At 33.4% G+C, this 12,282-nt stretch overlaps 1 protein-coding gene across 1 annotated transcript in view; it reads left to right on the top strand.

Annotated features, from left to right (window-relative positions):
- Nucleotides 1-12,282, top strand: part of Rasa1 (RAS p21 protein activator 1) — a 92,597-nt gene that overhangs the window by 29,262 nt on the left and 51,053 nt on the right. Inside the window, exons 2-5 of the mRNA XM_020176691.2 lie at nucleotides 3,901-4,053; nucleotides 5,571-5,706; nucleotides 6,282-6,352; nucleotides 10,493-10,610. Coding sequence (XP_020032280.1) covers nucleotides 3,901-4,053; nucleotides 5,571-5,706; nucleotides 6,282-6,352; nucleotides 10,493-10,610 — 478 coding nt within the window. The remainder of the gene's footprint in view (nucleotides 1-3,900; nucleotides 4,054-5,570; nucleotides 5,707-6,281; nucleotides 6,353-10,492; nucleotides 10,611-12,282) is intronic.

The following is a 12,282-nucleotide window of genomic DNA, read 5'->3' as shown; positions in this document are numbered from 1 at the left end:
TCTATCTCTGTTTTTCTCTTTATTTCTATGTCTGACTATTATACAATATTTTTGGAGAGGTATGACTTTCATCGTCGATTTTCTGTGGTGATTGGAGTTAAAGGTGGTGAAAACAATACAATTTTTGTTGAGTACATTTGAATATAAACTTTTTCTCTATGTAGGCATTGTATTCTAATCTTTCATATTAGTCTTTTAGCTGTCTTAATTTTGGGTGGATAGAACATTGGTAGTGCCATTTCTTTAGAAATACTCCTTCTAAACTTAAAACCTCATTTTGGACTATGTAAATATGTTATCTGTTTCAAAATGTAAATGTATTTCTGCTTTTACTTTTAACTAATTTAATCCCAAACATGTAAATACATACATGCATTTGTGTTTGTATATACACATACTCTTGATGTCTGCTTGAACATAGAATATCTTACATAAATGTACAGATATTTCTTCTCACCTTTAAGTGATACATGTAGTTGGGTCTAAGGCATACTTACTGCACCAATTTTGCTTAGCTTAGTGGTTGTTAAGTGAATTTACCAGTGACCGAATTTGAGTCTTGGCACATAGTGACATTAAAAAAAAAAAAACAAACCTCATTTGTATGAGGTGAATTGTTTTTATTTCACTTTAAAAAATCAGTTTTGGGACTGCATGTACTGTCATATGCCTGCCATCCCAAGTACTCAGGAGGCAGAGGTTGGGAGGATTGTGGTTTGAGGGCAGCCCTGAACAAAACTATGAGACCCTCTCTGAAAAATGAAGCAAAAAAAGTGCTCAGGGTATATATATCAAGCAGTGGAGTTCCTGTCTAGCAAGCGCAAGGCCCTGAGTTCAAACTCTACTATTGTCAAAGAAAGAAGTTTATTTTTCTCACCCTTAAGCTCAATCTGTAAGACTACAGGAACTGTGTGTTTTTATAAAGGAAATATGGAAGCTTTACTAGATTTATAGTTATGGCAAATATGTACTTTATACAGCAGTCTGAAGTAACCTTTTTAATTTCAGAAGAAACAGGCATATGTAAGAATCTGACTAGCATTTTGAAGGTTCAGAAGAACTTTTAAGGTAGTATGATCAGGCACATAACCAAGAGATGGAGGTGACAAGAGAATTCCTGGCAAATAGATTTCTGCATGTATGTTTCTCTGTATCAGTGACGTAATTGAAAGAACAGAGTAGATAATAAAAGTGATCTGGGAACTTGGGTTTAGTTTCCTTTTTAGTAAAAGGAAGTCTGTTCATGTTAGCACTATTTTAATTGCTTTTCTATAATAGATCTACTTAGAATGGTGACATTAGTTAAAAATCATTGAATGAAGTATCTGTTTATATTAATATCAGGCTGTTTTCTCTTTGCATTGATTGCTATATTTCTGATCAGATCAGACCTTCTAAAAAGTGCTAAAGGCTCCTCTAAGGCCCCTCAGATGTATTTCAGTAATGCAACAAATACTTATAAAAAAAAAAAAAGCTAATGTGATTTCCAAATTTAAAAATAGAACAATTCTTTTAAATTATCCAATTGTTTCTTTTTTGTTGACTTACTTAATGTGTAGTTTTATCTTGGATGCTAGGATATTTTGGATAAATTGCCTTGTGTTTCTAAGGAAATGAAATAAAGGGGTTTCTTCTCTGATGATAAGATTTCTCCACGTGAAGATGTAAAACTAGCTGAGAAGGAATGCATTGGCTTCTCCAACTTTCCTTCTTCTCCCCATGTTTCTGAAAGAGACACAGAAAAAGAAGTTTTCAAATTCTCTTTTTAAAATAAGAGAACATTACTATTTCTTAAAGTATTGTATTAGGCAAATTTAAATCATAGTAACTAAAATACATACCATTCTTGCTATCTCTCTAAAGAATATATACACATCGAGAAATGCAGGGTTTTTTGATCCCTAGAGCAGTAAACTCATACAATAAAGTCCTTTTTACAATGGCTCCCAATTAGAGCACTATATGAATACTGTAGGAAAACTGAGATCATCTTCATTGCCAGCTCTCTAAGCAGATCCCAGATTTCTGTCTGTTTTGAGTATGTGTTGCAAGATGCTGGATTCTGTGGATTCTTTGCCTAAACCTCTGTTGAGGGGAACTTCTCTATTTCCCCTTCTCTTAGTAGTCTAATAATCTATTATTTCTGATATTACCTGGTCACTGACATTCTTCTGTTGCACTATAGCACTTTCTTATGAATTGCCCCACCTACTGTTTTGGTTTCTTATGGAGAAACAGGGAGAACTGGTTGCATGTAATCTGTTACCTTGAATCCTGAGAAATAAGTAATTTTTATCTAGTGTAATGCTAATTATTTTTCTGATTTCTGATTTTGTAAGTAAGATTGCATGTTGTATCAGTTTAAGATGCTAACATTTTCTGTCTTAAAAATGCTTTCAAGTGGGCAGAAATGTTTAAAATATTCTTGTTACTTTGATTCACCACGATAATTTGAAGTAAACAATAAAGATCATACAATAAATTCTGAATTTTAAGGACTTTAATTTTTTCCAGGAAGGCCAGAGACTTGTAGGAATTAAAATGTATTAAAACTGCTTTAGGCAATAAAGTCACACTGAGGTTTTAGCTGGGTGTGGTGGCTCATACCTGTAATCCTACCTGCAGTGCCAGCATTTGGGAGTGTGAGGCAGATTTGTGAGATTGAGGCCATTCTGTGCTACATAACACAGAATGTTATATATGTCGGTCGGAGCTACATAATGAGACCCTATTCCCAAGGAACAAAAGGAACAGCCCAAAACCCCTGAGCTCTTGAAAATTAAATTTACTTGTAAATATAAGAGTAGGATGTTAGAGGAATGTAATACTGATTATTCTGATACTAAGTTTACAGTTATGTTTTATCAAGTTACAACGAAACTGTGATTTTAAAATTATTTTCAGTCTTATGCACAAACCTCTAAATAGGCTGTTTTTTAGAAAGAAAACCTAATAAAAGAATTTTTCTGAGAAGGTTTAAGTTTTTGTGTTTTTATTTTTCATAATAAACTAAGAAGTTAAGAATAATAAGCTTTAATTTTAATAATAAGCTTACAAAAATAAGTCATAGTATAATAGCTTTACTGTCAGTTTATAATACTTAAAATTTTTTTCCTGAATATTTCAAGTTGAGCAGCAATATCTAAGAATAAGTTTGGCTAAAATAACAAAAATGTAAAAGTATTTTTACTTACTATAGCTTATTTACAAGTGTGTCCCTATGTAGATCAATCCATGAGGACCTTACAGGCTTAAATTGAAAGCATTGATGATGCTAGAGTTATAGTCCATCATTTAAGCAGATTATTTGAGAGGGACAAAGATACTTGCTGTTTATTCCCCATATGTTGGTTCAATAAACTTGTAAATGAGTTACAGTGTATACATAGTCGTGGAGTAGAAATCAAAGAGAATAATCAGCTTCATGTTGGAACAGCCTTTTAGACACCTTCATTCTGCTTTGCTGTCCAGGGCACAAACACTAAAATGAGATAAAATGCTTTATTTTCTTATAGGCTACATGTGTTTTGTTATGTTAGCTGTTGGTTCCTTAAGAAAAAGAGTCCATTTCTTCATCTTATTTTTCTAAGTAAGGATTTGATTGCAGTAAATGTTTATATTTTTAGCAGATAAAATAATCCTGGAACTAGGGATAGAGGGAAAAATAGACGTTCATAAATGAGATGACTGGACTTGAATTTATAGAACAAGTTAAAAACTGAATAGAGGAATATTTTGAGAAACTGAAAGGACTAGTTACAATTTTAATTGATTCAGAATAATAAAGAATGTTTTAAGTTACATGTAGATATTTAAAACTTCTAGTGTTACATTTTTCAATTAGCATAGTACATTTATGGTTGCTATTTTTACTTTAATGTTTTATCTTTTTTCCCCTAGGTGGTATCATGGAAAACTTGATAGAACTATAGCAGAAGAACGCCTTAGGCAAGCGGGGAAGTCAGGAAGCTACCTTATAAGAGAGAGTGATCGGAGGCCGGGCTCCTTTGTACTTTCATTTCTTAGCCAGACGAATGTTGTCAACCATTTTAGGTAAGTCTTTGTCTCTGTTCTGATGCAGTATTCACTAATATATCTGCTTTCACAAAAGCAAATGACTCAATGACTAAATACTAGAGAAAGAAACTTGTTTTCATTTAAGTGGATTAATCAGTGATGTAGAGCTAGATGCTGTTGAAATATTTCAATTTTTTTGGTTAAAAACATTACCATTGGCCTTTATTTTGCTAATTCCCAAATATATTTATCACTTTTTAAAGTATAAAGAATTGTAAATAAACTTTGAAAATAGTTTAAAGTTGAAATGAAAGAAATATTGACTTGGACTGAGTAACAGAAGATAAAGGAAACACTTTAAAAATCAGGACTTGAACCTTTAGTTCATTTTGCTTCACTATCCTGAAACTCTTTGTTCACATTCTTTTCAGCTCTATAGATGATATATAAAAATTTGTTAACATATAATACCACATTCAGTTTTCTTTATATGGGAGAAATTGAATGTTAACTGATAAGACATTCTTGATCCTTTGCTTTTTATATATTACATAAACTTTAAGAGCACCTTATTCTCTTTACAGAATAAGGTAAACTTATATAACGTGTACCTTCATATAATTTCACAATATCATTTAATAATTTTATGTGAAATTATTATTATACTTCATATAATTACAAGTTTGTGAGTTACTTTTAGCCAGAGGGAAAATTACTAAAATTGCTAATTTAACCTTTAATATGGAGTGCTGGAGGTTTGACTCAAGTAGTTGAGTGTTTGCCTAATAAGCATAGGACCCTGAGTTCAAAATCCAGTACCTCGAGAAAAAAAAAAAAAAGAAAATCTTAAATATGGAATGTGAAGGAAATGTATCTGAGGATGAATTTTCAAGTAATTGAGGTTTATAAATCAATGATGTGATTCATATCAAATGCATATACAACCCCAGATAATTTGCCTATGATGAAGATATTAATAAATGTTTTATTTGGGGGGGGCAGTACTGGAATTGAACTAAGGGCTTCCTGCTTGCTAGGCAGACTCTCTTTATCACTTGAACCATGCCTCTACCTCTTTTATTCTGGTAAGTTTTGGTGATAGGGTTTTACTCTTTGCCTGGGCTAGCCTGGTATTGTGATCTTCGAGATCTCGGCCTCCCACCTAGCTTGGGATGACAGGTGTGCCCCACTGTGCCCAGCTATTGGTTGAGGTGGGGTCTCACGAACTAGTTGTCTGGACTAACCTCAAACCCTCCCGATCTCGGTCTGCTAAGTAGCTAGGATTACAGACATGAGCCACTGGCACCAGCCAATAAGTGGCGTTTTTTCCCTTCTAATACAGGGATATGTTTAAAATAAAAAGTATGGAAATTTGCATTTATAATTTCTTTCTGAAACTTCGTTTTGAAAATTGGCTTTAGGGGCTGGGGATGTAGCTCAGAGATAGAGTGCTTGCTAGCATATATAAGGATCTGGGTTCAACTCAGCACTACAGAGAAAAAAAAAAAAAGAAAAGTAATGGCTATAAAGATTTTTTTTTTTTTTCCAAATAGGATTATTGCTATGTGTGGAGATTACTACATTGGTGGAAGACGTTTTTCGTCACTGTCAGACCTAATAGGTTATTACAGTCATGTTTCTTGTTTGCTTAAAGGAGAAAAATTACTTTATCCAGTTGCACCACCAGAGGCAAGTAAAACTTGAAGGAAATATCTTACAAGGCTTTATTATTTTCACTTTAATAATGGATTTTGATCTTGTTCAGTCTCTCAGGATGTTTATTATAATTAAAGATTATATTTATATTTGTATTAAATTTTATTTCTGGCTGTAATGCAGAACAAAACCAACAACTTTTTAAAAAAGTATTCTTTGTAATTTTATATTTAAGAAACTAAAATTTAAACATTTTTGGAATAATTTTGTATGTTCACAGCCTAACATTTTTGAATGCATAAGGAGTGACTGCTGATTTCATAGTGCTAATTATGAAATTACTCGAGATACGTCCCATGTAATTTATTTAAAATAAAATGATCATTCATATTACCAGAATAAAAGTTTTGTTATACTTTAAAAAGATATTTTGTAAAAACATCAGAATAGAAGCAAGAAGCATTTCTAAGCTTTAGATAAGGTTTATTTGAATGATCCTATGGAGTTTATTTATAATGTGGATTTTTATTGGCTTTAACTTTGGACATAACTCTTTTACTTTGAGACAAGGAGTATGTTTTGTAAATTGTTTTTTTAATGCTTTCTAGCCAGTAGAAGATAGAAGGCGTGTCCGAGCCATTCTGCCTTATACAAAAGTACCAGACACAGATGAAATAAGGTATTTTATAATATTTCTCAAACATAGGCATTTGAAATAGGCCTGTGAAAGAGCTAGACATTGAAATTTATTGCTCTTGAAGTAGGAAGCTGTGGGGATATGAGGAATAGCCTGTAGCAATGTAAAGGGCCTTTAATATTATTCCACACCCTTGGGATGACTTTCCATTCTAGCTTGGGATTTGGATCAGGGTGAGCACAGTGAAAATGACAAGAGGAGTAACTTAGATTTTATCATCATATCTCTGACAAAGTAAGGAGAATCTTCTTATTATAATTTATCCTTTTAAAAATTTTTATTACCCCATGATATTTATGTCCTAGCTATAAATTCTATTGAGATGATAATTAAGCTTCTGTTTTACAAAATGTATGGGTAATTTTCAATTTTAAGAATATTCAGAATATATTACATGATAGTTTTCACTTTTATAATTTCTGTATAATTCAATTGATTATGTAATTTGATAATCAAATTATTCAATAGAAAGTTCATTTCTTTAAAATGTTAAAGCTATTTCTGAATAATTACTGATAATATAGTTTCTCTTTGAAATCAATAGTTGCATTTTATTTACTTTTTTATTTATTCATTTCTTCATATGTATATACATTGTTTGGGTCATCTCTCCACCCTGGCCCTCCCTCCCTCCCTCCCCTTGCTTCCAGGCAGAACCTGTTCTGCCCTCTTTTCCAGTTTTGTTGAAGAGAAGACATAAGCAATAATAAGAAAGAAATGGCATTTTTGCTAGCTTGAGATAAAGATCCTATACAGAGAGATTCCTAGCTAGCATTGCTTCCATGCACATGTGTATTACAACCCACATTGGTTCACCTTTACCAGACCTCTTCATTACTTCCCAGTCACCTTCTATAGTGGCCTTTGTCAGTTTAAGATTACTTTATTAGCTCCTCTACAGTGGACACATCAGCCACATTCAAGTTTTATGTTTCCTTCCCTTTCCCTATTCCTCCTGTATGTGTTCTCCCCTTAGTGTGTGACCCATGTCAAGTAATATTACTCCAGTTGTTTTAGGTCTAATGTCTGCATATGAAGGAGAACATATGATTTTTGGCCTTCTGAGCCTGGCTAACTTCACTTAAGATGATGTGCTCCAGTTCCATCCATTTACTTGTGAATGACAAAATTTCATTCTTTGTGGGTTGAGTAAAATTCCATTGTGTATAAATACCACATTTCCTTAATCCATTCGTCAGTAGTGGGGCATCTTGGCTGTTTCCATAACTTGGCTATTGTGAATAGCACTGCAGTAAACATGGGTGTGCAGGTGCCTTTGTAATAACCTGAGTCGCATTCCTTTGGGTATATCCCTACGAGTGGTATTGCTGGATCATATGGCAGATCTATGTTTAGTTTTTTAAGAAGCCTCTATATTGTTTTCCAAAGGGTTGTACTAGCTTACATTCCCACCAGCAGTGTATGAGGGTTCCTTTTTCCCTGCATCCTCGCCAACATTTGTTGTTGGTGGTGTTTTTGATGCTAGCTATTCTAAAAGGAGTGAGGTGCATTTTAAAATATAGTGAAAACATTTTTGTGGCACTAGAAATTTCTGGAAATACAGTATTACAAAAAAAGATTCAGTAATCTGAATCTCAGTACAATTCCATTTTTATATGGTTGTCTTCTAAATAATGACTTTTATTTCTTTTCTTTTTTTTTTTTGGGTGGTACGGGGGGGTTTGAACTCAGAACCTAGTACTTGCTTGGTGGGCCTCTACCACTTGAACCACACTGCTAAGCCCTTTATTGCTGCAGTTGTTTTTCACACAGAGTCTCACATTTTGCCTGAGGCAGGGCATGGACCACGATCCTTTTACCTGGACCTCCTGTGTAGCTGAGATTATAGGCATGACTATCATATCTGGATTCTTGCTTGAGATCAGGGTCTCATTTATTTTAGCCTGGACTGACCTTAAATCTTGGTCCTCCTGATCTCTGGCCCCTCGTCTTATCTTACTGACTAAATATAAATATTAGTCATGTAAGCTAGGAGGGCCAGTAAAAAAAAAGAGAAAGGAAGAAATGCATTTAATGAAGGAAACTACTGTTAGGAGTTTTAGATAATTTGTAAATCCCCAGTGTGGTTATCCATAACAATTGTTCTCAAAGTGTATTCCATGTAACTGCAGTGGTCCTTGAGATTGTTATGGCTCTCCAGAGAATAAGATTTATTATTGGAGATTGGTTCACAAAATTATGGAGGCTCTTACATTCTGTGGTCTTTCATCTGCAAGTTGCAGACACAGGACAGCCAGTGGTATAATTTAGTTCAAGTTCAGAGGCCTGAAACCATGTAAGTCAGTGGAACTTCCAGTCTGAGGACAGGAAAAGATGAGAGGGAATGGTGCAGATCACTCAGTTGGGGGAGTGTGTGTGTCTATTCCTCCTACCTCCCCCTTTTTTTTCTATTTAGACACTCAGTGGATTGGATATGATCCACCCACTTTGGAGACTGTAGTATACTCTAGGGTAGTATACCTATATTTCACTGATTGAAATGTTAATTTCATCCAGAAACACCCTTACAGAACAAGAAACAGTGTTTAATCTGGGTACCCTGTAGCCCAGTCAACTTGATACATAAAAGTAGCCACCACAATCCATGAGATCAAAATTACTTTCATAATTATTTTAAGACATTTGCCTTTTTCACTGTGACTTTATAATGATAATGCAAAAGCTTTGGATGGTAAAAGTGCTGGTCCCTTACAAATTAAGGTAGTGGAATTGAAGTGTACAGTATTTTTCATTTACAGACATTGCATTTTATCAAAAATAATTTCACCGAATGTCCTTGATGAGGCAGTGAAGTTATTTGTACACATCTTTCTGGTATTCTTTATAATAAATGGGAAGATAAAACACTTCTATAGAGGCTTTGCTGGCGTTGTGCATGCCTGGAATTCCAGCACTGGTGAAGGATGATTTTGGGGTTAGAGGCCAGCCTTCACTACATAGTGAGATCCTGCTTCAAAACAGCAATGATAACAACAAAGACCCCACTTCTGCTGTGTACTAAAGTATCCTGACTTGAGAAAAAGCAGTGAGTTGAGAGAAACTAATAGCTGCTTTAGTGCTTACCAATTTACTTGTGCCTAGTAATTTTTACGGAATGATAAGTACACTATCATTGCTTACACTTGAGTGTTTCACTTTTACTTCAAAAGTAACGAAGTAAAGCTGTTACTTCAAGAAAAGTACTGACAGAATTTGTTGCAATGTCAAAATTTGAGTTTTTGAACAAAAAACTGACAATTTTGGAAACCTTGAATTGACCATCAGGAATTTGACAACCTCACAATCTTACTTTTCTGATGGTCAATTCAAGGTTTCCAAAATTGTCAGAGACGAAAATGTATTGAGAGTGAATAATGTGTGAACAACTAGAATATACGCATATGCATAGCTCAAGTGTACCAGTATTTTCTAAATGATCAATGCATGATGTTACAAAATTGTGAATAAGCAAAAGATCCAGACAGAAGCAGACTAGTGGATGTTATTAAAGAACATATAGCAAGTTCCTTGACACATAGTTTTAGATTAGTATTACAACTAATCTTCAAGAGGGTGTCCATTTTGGAGTTTTTGGCATAATATCATTAAATATCTAATTATCTGAAAAGGCTATTAAAATGCTTCTTCCTGCCACTGAAGCAGGAAGAACATGACTTAAGGCCAGTCTAGGCTGTATGGCGAGTTTGAGGCCAGCCTGGAATATACAGGGGGATCCTGTCACAAATAAATAGTTATCACTTAAATTTATTTTGCTTTTCATTTCCTATCTAACCCAAATATGAAAGAGTAATAGCTTTGAAACTTAAAATCCAAAACCTGTAATACATATGTATTTACTTACTGTTTATAAAAATTCTAATTTGAATCTGCTAATAATCCAGTAATTAGGTAGTGATGGTGAGCTTATCAAGCCCATATTACACATAAAGAAATTTCAGATTCAGGTTCTGAAGAATCTTCAGCCTCATAGTTAATGATATAAACAGGACAAAAATCTAGGCTTTTGACTAATCCTTTGCATTTTTCTGTGTTGTGGTATATGACTACTCAAATTTCCATGTTTAAGTTTTTTAATAAAAAACTTCATATTTGCTACTTTAGTTTCTTAAAAGGAGATATGTTCATTGTTCATAATGAATTAGAAGATGGATGGATGTGGGTTACAAATCTCAGAACAGATGAGCAAGGACTTATTGTTGAAGACCTGGTAGAAGAGGTGGTAAGTTTTACTCTTTTTGAATTTCAGATTCCAAGTATTTTGTAAAACTTTGGCACTTTGTCCATACTTAGGGTAATAACTATGAGTAAATTTCTTTTAAAAGACTTTAATTCATAAGTATAGTGAATTTTTTGTTAAAATGTATTTATTGTTAGTAAATATTTATTTCTAATGAAAATAAATGAGCTATCATGTAAGGTGTAGCTACCAATTTTCAGAAAGTTTTCATGATGTTTCATGTGAAATAAAAAATGTCTTAGCATTTGTTCTTGTTTTGATCATTGTTTTGTTTTCTCAATCTTTCTGAAAGATGAAATTATGTCAGACTAATAATAGAATCTCAAATGGTTGTACATTTTTTGTTTTCACATTCTTATTTTCTACCCATCTATTGTTTTCCAGTAACCTTGGAAAAATTCAGTTATATTGCAAATATATTATCCCATGGCCATACATTTTGAATAGTTCTCTATTTTTCTTTGCCATCACATAATGCATTATTGTTCATCTTAGGACACAGTGTAAATTATCACGTGTTCCTTTTTTGATAGCAGGTCAGCATTCAAGCAGTATTTGTGCTCTGGAGACAGTGCTCAATATCTCAGAGATACATTAAACATTATATTATATTAATTTTGGAATTCAGTCTTCCCTTTCAGATTTGTTTAGCAGAACAGAATGGCTTTCTGTTATCTTGCATAATCTTCAAAGCTCCTGTTTTTAATTATGCCACAGTCCTAAGTAATATGTTGAAACTGGTGCTTTGATTATTTCTCCAGAAAGATGGCAGTAGAGCATGCTTTTTTTTGCTATTTCTCTTGTCTACCTATTCTGACCACCAGATCTTGATTCACAGAAGTAAAGCAAACTGGGCAAAGGTAGCAGTAGTGGAGGAAATGTCATGATACGTTCTAAACTTGTACTTACAAATTTACTTTGCCAAAGAGCTGGGATTAGAACTTCTAATGCTTAGAATACTATTGTGTATTCTGTAGAAGGGAGAGATTTATTCTTTATAGATAAAAAGTGCTCAGAGTGCTCAAACTGAAACATCTTACTGTCTGTTTTGGTTTTCTTACAAAAGTTCATTAGAATTTTTCTGTTTGGTTTCCTTCTCCAAGCTATACTACCTTCTTTCCTATCCTGATTATTTAAAGGAATTAAAAGTACAAACTTTTCTTGGACTCTTGAAATTCTGGATCAACTTTAATAAAATAAACGTTATAAGGATAAGCGAAAGTTACCCATTGTCTGCAGGAAAATGATAAATAATAGCCCAGTCCAGTATAAGGGCACATTACCTAATATAGATACGAAACATGAAAAATAAAAGTTAACAACATAGTTTAAGTGAACAGTATGATGTGGCTGTTAAAAATGAATATAGTCATACTACAGATTAATAGTAGAGTAATTGCAAGTTAGGCATAAATGTTTAAAATAATTTATGGTAATGGTCTTCATTGGAAGTTGGTGAATTCCTTTAGGATTGAAAAGCCATTTGGACATTATGTAGATTGTGAAGATGTTTCAGGCATTTGTTTAGTAGTTGGGTTTAAGAAATTTCCTTCTCTAAAATAACTAGTGTTCTCCAAGCATGTTTATACTTTTAGTCTTAATTGTACAATGTACTTCTGTGAAGTTAGGAGTTTTTGTTGTATCCCCATTGCCT

This window comes from Castor canadensis, chromosome 6 (genome assembly GCF_047511655.1).
Source record: "Castor canadensis chromosome 6, mCasCan1.hap1v2, whole genome shotgun sequence".
Classification (NCBI taxonomy): Eukaryota; Metazoa; Chordata; class Mammalia; order Rodentia; family Castoridae; genus Castor; species Castor canadensis.
This window is presented reverse-complemented; position numbering and strand designations above follow the sequence as displayed.